At 57.3% G+C, this 13,710-nt stretch overlaps 1 protein-coding gene across 2 annotated transcripts; it reads left to right on the top strand.

Moving 5' to 3' along the window:
- Window positions 1-4,653: 4,653 nt before the first annotated feature.
- ZMYND19 (zinc finger MYND-type containing 19) lies at window positions 4,654-13,094 on the top strand. Of its 2 annotated transcripts, XM_089914082.1 has the most exons (7): window positions 4,654-4,889; window positions 5,491-5,609; window positions 6,243-6,302; window positions 7,006-7,112; window positions 7,714-7,854; window positions 12,247-12,427; window positions 12,608-13,094. In XM_089914082.1, exons 1-7 carry the CDS (start codon window positions 4,835-4,837, stop codon window positions 12,749-12,751), a joined length of 807 nt encoding a protein of 268 aa, XP_089770208.1. In that variant the 5' UTR covers window positions 4,654-4,834; the 3' UTR covers window positions 12,752-13,094. The 2 variants fall into 2 exon arrangements, with proteins under 2 accessions (XP_089770208.1, XP_022433721.1); XM_022578013.3 differs by lacking the exon at window positions 5,491-5,609 and having other exon boundaries at window positions 4,664-4,885.
- Window positions 13,095-13,710: the final 616 nt, after the last annotated feature.

Raw genomic sequence — 13,710 nt, 5'->3', positions numbered from 1 at the left:
AATTGACATATATACGCTAATATGTATAAAATAGATAACTAATAAGAACTTGCTGTATAAAAAATAAAATTCAAAAACAAAAAAAAAGTGAGACGCTGCCATCACAGAATTCTGAAATGTGGCCCTGACTTTGGAACCAGGCAGCAGGAGGACCTGGCAGGCAGTAAGGACATTGCTGGTGGAGGCCCGAGAAGGGCGGAGCCCAGTCAGGTATTGGCGGAAAAGTGGGACACCATTGCCTGTGGTAACGGGGAAGGCAGAAAATATATCTAAGGATCTGATTTTCCTGGCAGAAAGCTTAAAGGGCCAACTGGCTTCTTTCAGTCATTTATGCTAAAGTGAAATAAAGAAAAGAGAAATGAACTAAAGAAGTAATGTTCCATGTTCCAGCAGAAGTTGGAGGAAGTATTTCAAGCCAGGTCCTGCAGCTGGAAAAGAAAAACTATTTCTCAGCCTCAGCCTTTCCAGGCAGCAAAGGTTCTCAAGGTAAGAAATGGCATCGTGGGGAAGATCAAATCCAGGACACTGCAGCAAAACACGACCTCAGGGTTAAGAGAAATCCAAGGGCATGGCATATGACCCCTTGTTAAGACCTCTGAAGATTCCCAGGGGACGGGACCCTCATAGGTGCTGTCAGCCATACAGAAGCGCCTCCAGGCGTCTTGAGGTCTTTGTGCCACAGCACATCGCTCGATGTCCACAGCAGAAAGGAGCCGCTCAAAGATATTTGCAGTGTAGCTTCTGTCTAATAAAATGTGTTATAATTTGATACCTAGAAAATCCACAAAGTTTTTTTTAGGGGTTGTATTTGCTTGAACTATAATGGACAAAGTTCAAAATAAAAGAGGCCTCTGGGCTCTCAACTGTCTCCAGGCAAGAAGCAGGCTGAGGAAGCTACTCAGCAGCAAACAGGGCCCATTTCCCATGGAAAAGGGAGGGTGACCGAGCACGCAGGGCCACGGGGCAGAGGGAGAAGCCACTGGGAGCCATAAAAAAGGGTGGGTGCGTTAGGGAAGCACTTGCCGGGAGCAGACAAGCCCTTAAAGGAACACTGTGACAGCTGTCTGCTGGATTTCAACATTGCTGTGCATCCGTGGCTGCAGGGGGCACACCCCCTTTTCCTTTTTGAACCGGGTGTCTATTCACTTATCCTGTGCGTCCCCTTGGAACGTTGGGTCTTGGGGGGCAGACAACTTGCCTCTGGCCTTGTTGCACATCATAAGCCAAGAGCCACGGTGAGGTGGTGGTTCTAGGGTCTTCACGTGGGAGGAGCATGAATCATTAGGGGTCAGAGGGTGGACGGGTGGGGGGCAGCCTGTTCCACTGGTAGCCCCCACAACGCGCCACACTTTCAGGACTCATGCTCTTGTGCACACCCCTCCCACACGGACTCCAAGCTCACCTGTGTGACTTGCTTTGGCCAGCGGGATACTAGCAGGTGTGATTCAAGCAGAGGCCCACTGGGACCTATCACTTAGAGCAGAGCCTCCACATGGTAAGCAGTCCAGCTCTCCTGCATGGATAGGGTCACATGGAAGAAAATGAGGTGCTCTGGGCAAATTCCCAGCTGAGTCCAACCGAAGAAGGTATCCGGCTGACACAGTGTGGAACAGAAGATGCCCAGTCAGTCACAGAATTGTGCAAAATACTAAGTTGATGTGGTTTTAAGCCATGAAGTTTGGGGGGGTGAGGTTGTCACAGATCAGCAGGTAACAGAGACACCATCACCCCTAGCACCTGCAGCCCCTTGCAAAAGTCTCTGGAGCACTTCCCGGCCTCGCTCACTTCCTCTATCAGCGATCCTCTGAACCCACTGGGACCTCCGACCCTCGGATCTGCCCCCTCCGGTGTCCTCTCTTCTTTACTTGCTGAGCTCAGATCCCCCAGGGAAGCATCCCTCTTAGACAGCTCGCTGTCTCCCCCTCACCTCACTGCACTCGCCCAGCATAACCGCAGTCTTGGCTGAATCCAGCTCTCCTTTCTCCTCGCCTTCTCGGGGGCAGCCTAAATAGGCTGGAGGAAAACACACAGTCACGTGGACGGGTCCCCTTGACACTGCCGGGCCACCCTACTGTCTTTTCCTAGTTCCCTCCTGGTCCTCTCTCCTTGGACCACACTCCCTTCTCACCTTCAACTGATGGCCTCGTTTTCATCAGAAGAGAACCCCCCAGATTCCTACCCCCACATCCACTCACCTCTCAGACTCCTCTTCAAGCTGTGGCTGAGCTGAACCACCCAGGCTCCTGTCAGAGGCCAGCCCCCGCCCTCCCCTCTCAGGTGATTGCCTCACCTCTTTCTCCTCCATGGGATCATTCCTGCTGGTGGACAACATGCTGCTTCCTTTCCCACTATAAAACCAACACTCTCTCTGGACTTGCCTTTTCTTTCTCGCTTTGGCCGCTTCTCTGCTCCTTTTCAGCCAGAACACCCCAGAAGAGTTGTCAGTCTCAAGGTTTCCAAGCCTCTCCTTCCACTCCCCCTTAGCCCGTTCAGTTGGGCTTATTCCTCCATCACTTACTTGTCAAGGTGACCAGTGCCCTCGTGCTGCATGCTCTATTGACTAATTCCCAGTGCCCACTGACCAGGACCTCTCAGCAGCATCAGAGAAGGCTGATCCCTCCCGCTCACCCTAGCACTGTCTTCACTTGGCTCCTGGCCCACTGCCCTCTCCTGGTTTCCCTCATACCTGACATCCTCATGCTCTTTACCAGCTCCTTCTCTTCTCAAATACTCTCTTAGTATGAGAGTACCCAGGGCTCAATCTTCTCCCTCTCTTTTTCTCTATTTGCATTTCCTCCCATGGTGAGCTCATCCAGCTGTATGGCTTTAAATACGACAAGTATGCTAATGAATGCCAAATCTGTACCCCAGGCTGGACACCTCCCTGAACGCCATATTCACATATTCAACTGCCTTATAACCTTAACGTGCAGCCTGAGGGAGAAGTACATTTTTATTTTGCTAAGCTTCTGAGAATTGAGGAATGTTTGTTACTGCAGCATAACCAGGGCTATCCTGACTGCTACAGAGCACTGCCACCACAGGTGTCCCAACATCATCGTTTCTTGGGTGGGTGCTTGCATTAGCTTCCTAAACAGACTGCCTGCTTCCACTCTTTCTGGCACTGTCTCCATCAGACAGTGTGATGCACTGAATAGCTATTCCTCTGCTCCAATCCTCCAGTGGCTCACTTTTCTGAGTGTGAAAGTCAAAGTCCTCACGAGAGCCTACATGACCTCCTTCCCGTCCTCCACCTCTCTGGCCTTGTCCCCTGTTGCTCTCATGCACTCCTTTGCTCACGGTGGCCACCTCCACTTTTCAGACACACCGAATGTGTTCCCAATTTATGGCCTTGGCACTGGCTCTTCTCTCTGCTGGAGATGCTCTTCCCCTAGAGCCCACATGGCTCACTCCTCCTCCTCCTCCCAGTTTGTTCAAATTACTTGGCAATGAGGCCTACCCCGCCCACCACCTTTCCTGGATCCCCAACTCCCTAATGCTGATCTACTTGTTTCCCCACAGCACTGATCACTTTTTAACATGGCATATAACTCACACGTCACGGGCCTTTTCTGCCTCCCTCGCTAGAACAGGGGTTTTCAATTTGTTGGGTGCACCGGTGTAGAGTGGTTTCATCGGGCGCTGGGGCTGAGAGCCCGCTGGAGTGGTTGTCAGGAGACAGGTAAAGCCCCGCCAAAGTCCTCAGCCCTTGGAGCTCCTGTTCAGGAAGGACCTGGCCCAGGCTGTTCAGCGCCCCGGCTCGAAGCCCAGGGAAAGCTGGTGTAGCCCGAGGATAGGCTAGAGCGGCGGTCTCCAACCTTTTTGGCACCAGGGACCAGTTTCGTGGAAGACAGTTTTTCCACAGACCGAGAGCGGGGGCGGGGGCGGATGGGGGGGGGGCGTGTTCAGGCGATAATGCGAGCGACAGGGAGCGGCAGATGAAGCTTCGCTCTCTCGCCCACTGCTCACCTCCTGCTGTGCACCCAGGCCGCGGACTGGTACCGGTCCACAGACTGGTGTTTGGGGACCCCTGGGCTACAGGGTCCTGATCCGGGCCCCTCTGTGGAGGCGGCCAGGGAGGAGGAGGGCGGGCCTGTCGGCACTGGACCCAGCCCCTACGCCACGGTGGCCCCTGGGCTCCGGGTCCCTGTCCCCACTCCGGCCTCCTGCCCGCTGTCCGAGGACGGGGGACGGTTTACCGGCAGCCGCAGCCAGTCCCGCAGGGACCCCGACCTGCAGAGCCCGGAAGGCCCGGGGCGCGGAGCCAGGCCGCCCTCCTCGAGGGGCGGGGGCCGGGTCGGGGTCGCGGGGGCGAGGGCGGAGGCCGGGTCGGTGTCGGGGTAGAGGGTCGGGGCTGGGAGCCTGTAGGTTGCCCTCCCGCACAAAGCTTCCCGCGAAACTGACGTCGCGCCGGGCGGCCGCGCAGGCACCGCCCCCGACCGCGCCCCTCCCCCGCGCTGGCCCAGCTCCTCAGCGCGCCGGCGCACTCGCCCTCCTGCCATTGGCTGCGTCGTGGCGGCGCGCGCCGGCCGGCGCACTGCGCGCCCCACCATTGGCCGGGCGGCGGCGCGCGGGGGTGTGTCCGCGTCGAACTCCGCCCCTGGCCCCGCTCGCTGAGGAGCGCGCGGCGGCGGCGGCGGCGGCGCGTGGCAGGTCCGGCGGGCGCCAGGAGGCGGGGGCCCGACCCCGGCCCAGCCTCGTCCCGCCCGCCCGCCCGCCCGGCCCTGATCCTGACCCCGACTCATCCGACTGGCCCGCCCGGCTCGCCGTGGCCCCGCCCCGGCCCCGGCACCTCCTGAGGGAGAGGCGCCGCCGGCCGAGCGCAGGCCCGGCCATGACCGACTTCAAATTGGGCATCGTGCGGCTCGGCCGGGTGGCCGGGAAGGTGAGCGACGCGGGGCTGGGGCTAAGGTCGGGCCGGGGGACTGGGGCGCTGGGCCGGGGGCCGGGCCGGTTCTGGGAGTAGGGGGCCGGGGTGCGAGGCAGGGGGCCGGACCGGAGCTGGGGGTGGCGGGCGGGGTCTGGGAGTCGGAGTTGGGGGTGCGAGGCTGGGGGACGGGGGCTGGATCGGGAGCCCGACCCGGGCCGGGGCACGGGCAAGGGCCGGGCGGTTTGCGGGCGGCGGGCCGACGGCCTGGCTCCCGGGGCAGCCCTCCTCCGGTTTCGGCCCGGGGCTCCGGCCGTGCGCCGTGGCCGGGGGAGCAGGGGGCTGTGGCTGCGCCTGCGGCCGCGGGGAGCGCAGGCCCTTCCGAGGCGGCGCGCTCGCTCCTCGCCGAGACCTGCGTGTGCGCGCCGCCTGTGCCTGCCGGTCCGTAGTGTGCTTCGGGCAGGGTTCTTGCTGCCAGCGGCGGCCCCGTCTGGCTGAGCCTCAGTGGGCCTCGCCAGAGCAGGGCGTCCCTCTGCTTCTCTCCCTTACCTGGCCCCGCCCTCCGCGTGTTCGAGGCTGGGGCTTCCTGGCACCTGTGGGCATTGAGGCTTGGCTGTTTCCAGGAGCCGGCCGGCCGTGCAGCTGCACCAGCCACGGACCTTACCCTGGATGGGAACCCTGTTCCCATCACCAGCGGCGGAAGCTTCTGGTGGGAGAGAGGAGCAGAGGCAGTCAGATGAAGGTAAAACCGATTCAGATGCTAGAAAAAAGCTTTCCAAGCGAGAATGACACTGGTCCGTTTTGGGGACCGTTTCCTGCCCTTCCTGCAAGGGGACGTGACTTTCTAACTAGGGAAGGGTGGGCTCCCCATCAGCTCTGAGGTCCCTTCTAACTCAGTGACTGATTGCACTAATGTCATCCCTTAAAACTTTTATTTGGAACATTTTAGACAGACAAAGAGGTAGGAAGGACGATTCAGTGAGCACCTGTGTGAGGACCGCCTGGCTTAATAAATAAAATAAATGTTAACTGAAACCTTCTGCATATTCTGCCTCAATCCCGGCCCCCTCCCTCTACTCCAGTGACGTCATACTCTTGGACTAGGTTTATCAGCACGTTAAAATGCACAGCTTAGTACTTGTCCAGTCCTGTGGCACTTCTTTTGGTTCTTCGCGAGCAGATGGGAAGTGAAGCCTGATGCCGCGACTCTGCGCAGTCAGGAGTGGGGAAGGACCAAGCTTTGGCACCTCTACCTGCTTTCAGAGTAGATGGCCCCTCGCCTGCTGAGCTCGCTTAGTCTCAAGGGGCGGCTCCTGCTCATTGTCGGTACCTCGTACTGATTCCAAATGTAACGTCTTGAAACGTTAATTTCCAGACCAAGTACACACTGATAGATGAGCAGGACATCCCGCTGGTGGAGGGCTACTCCTTCGAGGTAAGGACGCCGTTCCTTTGCCAGCATGCCCTTAGTCATGCCCAGGAGGGTCACAAGGGGTGGGTTTTCTTCCCTGTGATGTGAGGGCAAGACCTGGTACGCGAGCATCTCAAGCTGTCTGTCTGTCACTGCCCCGTGGAGCCCCCTACCGCCTCTGCGATGCTGGTCTTCCCCCACTTCCGCCTGGTTGCAAGCTCTTCCTGAAAAGGAGACAAATTGTGTCATGTTTGTGATTGAGTTCAGTTGGACAAGCTTCTGTGCCCTGGGAGACTCTCCAGGGCTGCCCCCCCTTCTCTCGCCCTCTGCTGTTCCTACCTGATGAAGCTGTTTGGCCTCTAGTCCTCACCCGCGCACTCCTCCTTCCACGGGTCTGTGGACCCACTCTTACCTCAGATGTCACCCTTTTACACTTACTTGGTCTAGGGCTTATCTTTTTTTTTACTGGGTGGGGGCTTTTTTTTTTTTTTAAGGGTAGGAAGATTTATTTCTCTGTGTCCACAATGTTTTGCAAACAGTAGTTAGTGACTGTGTCTTGCCTCCACTAGAGGAGAGTGCTTCTTGGTGCCACGTGTCTGGGAGACTCCGGAGACCCCCAGGGTCCCAGGAATAGGCCTGGGATTGTCCCTCTGGCTTGTTTTTTTAATTTGGAATGTTGTTGATAATCAGAGGCTTTTTAACAGAGCTTTTTCTTGTTTTCTCTCAGGCCCGGATGGAAGTAGACGCAGATGGAAATGGTGCTAAGATATTTGCATACGCCTTTGACAAGAACCGAGGAAGGGCGTCGGGAAGGCTCCTTCATGAGCTTCTGTGGTGGGTGTTCCAAGCTGTTTGTTTGCCCTGTTGGGTTTGCGCAAGCCCTGAGGTGCACGGGGCTCGTGGAGCCAGCAGACCCCTTGTTGACACATGGTGCCTTCCCCAGGTCTCCCAGTTAATTCTGTGTCATTGTCACTATCCCGGAGGGGTGACTGCTTTGCGACCTGTGGCACTGGCAGGGCAGCCAGAGAGTCTGCAGGCTGAGCGCCCTTTCTGCTCGGTGTGTTTGGGACACAGCCTCCTCTGGGGGTTGGTGGGGTCTGGCCCCTCCTCCGGGTTGGGGAAGGGCCTTCCTCTCTTCTGTGTGAACAGCGAGGTTCCGAAGTGCTTGGGACCATGCAAGTGGGGTGTCCTCCAGGCTGTGTGTGAGATGGTTTCGGGTTCCCTCCTTGGCTCCCTGCAGCCTAGCTCTTAAATCCAGGGGCTGGGCTGTCCACGTGGCCTGTCCTGTTTGGGCCACAGACTGACATACTTGGGTTCCTCTCTGCAGCCTTGCTCCTGATGGGTCCCGTCGGTGTGACGAGGGACCAGTTCAGGGCACACGGCTGAGGCGTTCAGGAGGGTTGGGAGCCCATCTGGAGCATTGTCTGTTTCCTAGGGAGCGGCACAGGGGGGGCATCGCCCCTGGGTTTCAGGTGGTGCATCTCAACGCTGTCACTGTGGACAATCGCCTGGACAACCTGCAGCTAGTGCCATGGGGCTGGCGGCCCAGAGCCGAGGAGACCTCCAGCAAGCAGAGGTGGGTCTTCTTGGGGCCTGGTGATGTGGCCGAGATGCCCCTGAGGGCGGCCTCTCCAAGCTCACTGCCAAGAGGGGCCCGCGTCTACTCTGTGCTCTGAGGCTTCTGTGGGTTTGGTGACCTTGGCCGTTTTCTCTCGGGGTGCGGGGGTCCCCTTTTTCTTCACGGGGGGAGGAGACCGTTTGGAGGCTTATCTTTCTGAATTGGCTCTTGCGGGGAGAGGGGTTGTGTGGGCCGGTCCCCTGTAGGCGGGCAGGACGCCCTTGAGATGTAGGAGCCGTCTCCATCTCAGGGATACCCCTGTGCACACAGATGGGTCTTGCTGTCATGCTCTTTTGTAAGCAGTTTGTCTGGTCAGTGGTTTAAAGGAAGCAGGACAGTGTGGCTCGGGGGTTGGCTACTCGGCCTCCACCTTTCCTTGGTCCTGAGGACTTGGGCGGAGGGGATGCTCCGAGGGCAGTTCCCGTGGCCCCAGGAACAAGCCCCTCTGTGACTTCATGGAGCCCTTAGGAAGAGCTGGGGGACCAGCAGGATGGGAGCCAAAATGAGCCAGGGTGTCCCTGGCCACCGGTGCATCATTTAGGGGCTCCCTAGGGCTTCTGTGTGTCTCCTCGGGCCCCTGGGCAGCTTTTCCTGACTTTGGCGGTGCTGGTACTGACTTCCCCTACAGGCAGAAGTTGGTGAGGTTGGTGCGGGGGTGTCAGTGTTTCTTAGGATGGAGACTGGGTGGCATCTTTGCAGTGGTCACCACTGGGGTCTTGGTAGAGCCCCATGCACTGGAGGTAGGAAATGGCGGGATTGCCCGGCCAGCTGGGCTTGCTGGTGGGGGATGGTCCCCAGGTGTAAGAAGGCCACATCCAATCTGATGCTGCTATAGCTCTGGAGGGGTATCCATAACTCTGTACGAGGGGAGGGGGTGGGTCTCCAGGCGTTGGGGGTCTCTGCTCTGTTGTTAGAGGCTGATCCTAAGACCCCCTCCTGAGGGAGGCTGATCCTCTTGTGGTAGGATTTTCATCTTCCTGGAGGTTACATGAGTCTAGACTTCTGGTTGCAAGTGACAGAAACTAAGCCCAATTTCGCTGAAGCAAAGATAGGACCCTTAATGGCTCCCCTGCTGAGATGTGGAAAGCCACAAAGCAACCTCCAGGTCTCAGGAGCGGCTGCCAGGGCTGCACACCCGCTTTCCTCAGCAGTGTCTGGTGGCGTGGGGAAGTCAGCTTGTTTTGAGTCACTTCTGTCTCCGTGCTGGGGGCAGGAGGGTTCTTTCATCAACAGAAGGAAGCTTGGGTCATCAGGACAAGTGTAAGGGCGGCTGATCGGAACACCAGCCTCTGTGGATTTCCCCCAAGTTGTCCAGCACTCACATGGGTTCAGGGCAGGCCTGGGGCTCACCCTCCCTGGCTCCATGCAGGTCTGCTGCTGCCCATTGCAGACACTGGAGGGACACTGCCCACCGTGTCACCCAGCAATGGGTCTGTCTTTCTGGGATCTCAGCATTTGTCCATCTGAGCACCACGTATTGTTGTGAGATGAGGTGACCACGGTTAAGAAGACCTGTTTGGAAAAGGGTCTGTTACACCCAGGGCTGCCCCACCGGTGGTCTCCCCCAGGCCATGGCCCAGCTGCCCCATTCTCCTTCAGACCACTCCCAGGAGGCCCAGGGGCCTCTCCCTGCTGGTCGGCCCAGAGGCAGAGGGGTTGGGGTTGGCCTTAGTTTGCCGGCCTGGGGTCGGCCCGTCAGCAGTCCTCCACCTGTCGGGGCAGAGCCAGCCCAAGGGTGGCCTGAACTCCCCGCTGGCCCGGCGTCACGTATCCTTCCATCTCACTCAGTGGCCTCCGCGTGGCGGCTCTTTGTAGGAATCACCCCATATGTGAGGCGGGCGGTTTGGCAGCACAGCTCCTGCCAGGCACCTACTTTCTGCTCTGCTTTCCTGGCGTCACTTCAGTGGGGCCACGAGGGCGGCCCAGCCAGGTGGAAGGTGCTCTTTGCAAAGGTGCATTTTCCTCCCTTTCTGCCCTCAAAAGCCGGCTGGGACTGAAACTCACCTCTGTCTTCCAGGACTTCATTGAAGGGCTCAGAAAGTAGCCAGTTTTCTCCCACATCCTGACTTTCACCCTTTTCTTCTTTAAAAAAATCTTTTTATTGTGGCAAAATACAGATAACATTTGCTGTCTTAACCACTTTTAAGTGCATGGTTCCGTAGCATTAAGCAAATTCAAAATTGTCGTGTGTCATCACTACCATTGTCTCCAGAACTGTCTCATCTTCCCAAACCGAAGCTGTGTCCCCATTAAACACTAATTCCCCACCCATCTCCTCTGCCAGCCCCTGGTGCCTACTGTTCTGTGAATTGACAAGTCCTTGGACCTTATCTGAGTGGATTAATATGGCATTTGTCTTTTTGTGTCTGCCTTATTTCACTTCGCCTCATTTATGTCTTTGAGGCTCATCCATGTCATAGCATGTGTCAGAATTTCCTTCCTTTTTAAGGCCGGATAATATTCCATTGCATGCGTGTACGTATACACACATGTACATTTGGTTTATCCATCATCCATCAGTGGGCACTTGGGTTGCCTCCACCCCTTGTCTGTCGTGAACGATGCTGCTGTGAGCACAGTTGTACAAAGAGCTCTTCGAGTCCCTGCTTTTGATTCTTCAGAGTGTGCACCCAGAAGTGGAATTGCAGGATCATAGGATAATTCCATCCACTTCTTGAGGAAGCCCCACGCTGTTGTCCACAGCACCTGTGCCATTTTACCTTCCCCCCAGCAGCGCACCGAGGCCCCGGTGTCTCCGTACCTTCACCAACACTTGTTTTCTGTTTGTTTGATAGTAGCCATCCCAGGAGTGTGAGGTGGTCTCATTGTGGTTTTGAGTTGCATTTTCCTGATGATCAGTGATGTTAAATTAAGCATCTTTTCATGTGCTTTTTGGCCATTTGTATGTCTTCTTTGGAGAAATATCTATTCAGATGCTTTACCCTTTTTTAAATTGGGTCATTTGTTTTTTTGGTTGACTTGTAGAGTTCTTTATATATTCTGGGTACAAATCCCTTATCAGATATATGGTTTGCAAATATTTTCTCCCATTCTATAGGTTGCGTTTTCATTCTATTGATTGTCTATTGATTGTCTCTTTTAAGTTTTTATTTATTTATTTATTTATTTAGGCTGCATTGGGTCTTCATTGCTGTGCGCAGGCTTTCTCTAGTTGCGGTGAGCAGGGGCTACTCTTTATTGCTGTGTGCGGGCTTCTCACTGGGGTGGCTTCTCTTGTTGCAGAGCACGGGCTCTAGGTGTGTGAGCTTCAGTAGTTGCAGCATGTGGGCTCTGTAGTTGTGGCTCTCGGGCTCTAGAGCGCAGGCTCAGTAGTTGTGGTGCACAGGCTTAGTTGCTCCGCGGCACGTGGGATCTTCCCGGACCAGGACTCGAACCTGTGTCCCCTGCGCTGGCAGGCGGATTCCTAACCACTGCACCATCAGGAAAGTCCCTGATTGTCTCTTTTGATGCACAAAATAATTGACTTTTCATGGAGTCCAATTTGCCTATTTTTTCTCTCGTCACTGTGCCTTTGGTGTCATATCCAGGATTATTGCCAAATCCGATGTTGTGAAGCTTTTGTCCTGTTTTCTCTGAGAGTTTTATTGTTTGGGGTCTTACATTTAGGTCCTTGATCCATTTTGAATTAATTTTTGTCTGTCACATTAGAAGAGGGTGACCCTTCCTTTTTTCTTTTTTTTTTGGAAGTATAGTTGATTTACAGTGCTGTGCCAGACCCTTCCCTTTTTTATCCAAGTCCCTCCCGGCCCGGTCTCCAGAGAGGGTGGGTGGGTTGAAGGGGATGGTCCACCCATCCGTTTGCTCTCGAAGTGCGGGAGGTGCCTCCTTTGGAGGCCAGCCCCAGGGCAGGCCGCTCATTGCCTTGTGCTCACCCCACCGCCCGTGCCTCTTGTGGGGCAGTTGCGGGCACTTACAAGCTTCTGGCCCTGTCCAGCAAGAGAAGTGTTCGGGGGGTGTAGAGCAGCTCACAGCAATCGGGCAGGCAGGCCAACCAGAGGCAGATGTGGGCGCCCCCGGGGCCGCGAGCACGTGATCTCCGTGCCTGTCTTGTGTGCAGCCGTCCCAGGCGTTGGGGAGATTGACGAGCAAGGCAGACAAAGCCCTGCCCTGTGCCTTTTAGTGGGAAGATGAAACAGGCTACATACTGGATGTTCCAGAGAGGTGAGCCCAGGCAGTGGGGTGGGCCAAAGGAGAGTCAAGCTGCAAAGCTGGGGGCGGGGCAGCCTGAGAAGAGGAAGCAGCTGGTCCACCCTGGGGTCACTCATTGTCACCTCCATACCTTGACCCTTCCTGGCCAAGGCATCCTGAAGCGCCTGCTCTCTCTTTAAGGGAGCAAAGCTTATACTGGCTGGCGATTCAGCAGCTGCCCACGGACCCCATAGAGGAGCAGTTCCCCGTCCTGAACGTGACCCGGTACTACAACGCCAATGGGGACGTGGTGGAGGAGGAGGAGACGTCCTGCACCTACTACGAGTGCCATTACCCGCCCTGCACCATGATGGAGAAGCAGGTGCGCGGTGGGGGAGCCGGGCCTCCCCTAGGACTGCCCTCTCGCGGCTTCTCCCCTGCGGTGGCCGTTCCTTTGTCACTGCCTGACCGGGGCCCAGACCCTTCGGCCTCAGCGCACGGGCGGCCAGGTCCTCGCAGGTCTGCCGTGTGACCGGAGCGCTGCTCTTCTGTGTCCTTTCAGCTCCGGGAGTTCAACATCTGCGGGCGCTGCCAGGTGGCGCGCTACTGCGGCTCCCAGTGCCAGCAGAAGGACTGGCCGGCCCACAAGAAGCACTGTCGGGAGAAGAGGCGCCCCTTCCAGCACGAGCTTGAGCCGGAGCGATGACCGGGCGGTCAAGTGGCTTCTGATCTCCCCGGGCTGCGGGCTCTGCGGGCAGCTGGACCGGGGCCACCAGAGGGGCTGTTCCTGCACCGGCTCCGCCACCGGAGGCGCCCCCCCCCCCGCACCCCGCGGAGCAGAGACAGCTGGGAGGCCCCCCGGGACGCTTCTCATTATTTATATGTTAATATGTTTGTAAACTCATGTACAGTTTTTTTGGGGGGGAGGCAGCGGGAGGGTTAGAAAGTACAAATAGGGTCATTTGCTGTAACTGTCACTTTCCGGGCGGCTGAGCCGAGGAGGGCGGCCCGCCCGGTTTGGGGCAAAGTAAAGGGTGGGACCGCCCGGAGTCCTGGCTGCTGTCTGCTCTCCGCCTCGGCCGGCATCCGTGGTGTGGGTGCGGGTGCGAGGGCTGCCGTCCCCACCCCCAGGCTGCGTGGGAGCGTGAGGGAGACCCAGACGTGTCCCTGTCCTGCGGCAGGAGCTGCTGAGGGTGGTTAGTTGCTTGGCCCCTGTTCTCAGCCCCTTTGAACTCATACAGTGGGCGCCTGGGAGCTCGGGGCGGGGCGGGGGGGTGGGGCTTCTCCCGCAGGACTGCTGAGGTCCGCCTGCGACTTGGAGCAGCCCGAGGGGTGAGAACTGCTTTCCTGTGCTCCTTCTGGGAGCCGCAGATCTCAGGGCTGGGCAGCGTCTGGTACACCTGGCCAAGCCGCCTGGGGGCCATAAGCTGGGTGGTGTGGCTGGGAACTTGCTGGTCTCCAGGGAGAGTGAAGGCTGACACCCGTCTTGGGTCATCCCTGGCCCCACGTCGGTCCTGCAGGCTCCTGCCACGCCCTCCTTTCTGCAGCGTTTCTGCAATCTCCCAGGACGCCCTGTGTGTGCTCTGCTTCCCTGGCTGGGGCTAGCCCCTTTGTGGCCTTTGGTCTGTGAGCTGAGCTGAGCTTAAAAGTAGCTTCTTTTGCAGA

This window comes from Delphinapterus leucas, chromosome 6 (genome assembly GCF_059928025.1).
Source record: "Delphinapterus leucas isolate spDelLeu-1000000601 "Yukka" chromosome 6, BTC_Dleu_Yukka2, whole genome shotgun sequence".
NCBI classification, from domain to species: domain Eukaryota; kingdom Metazoa; phylum Chordata; class Mammalia; order Artiodactyla; family Monodontidae; genus Delphinapterus; species Delphinapterus leucas.
The sequence above is the reverse complement of the archived record's forward strand: the minus strand, read 5'-3'. Positions and strand labels throughout refer to the sequence as shown.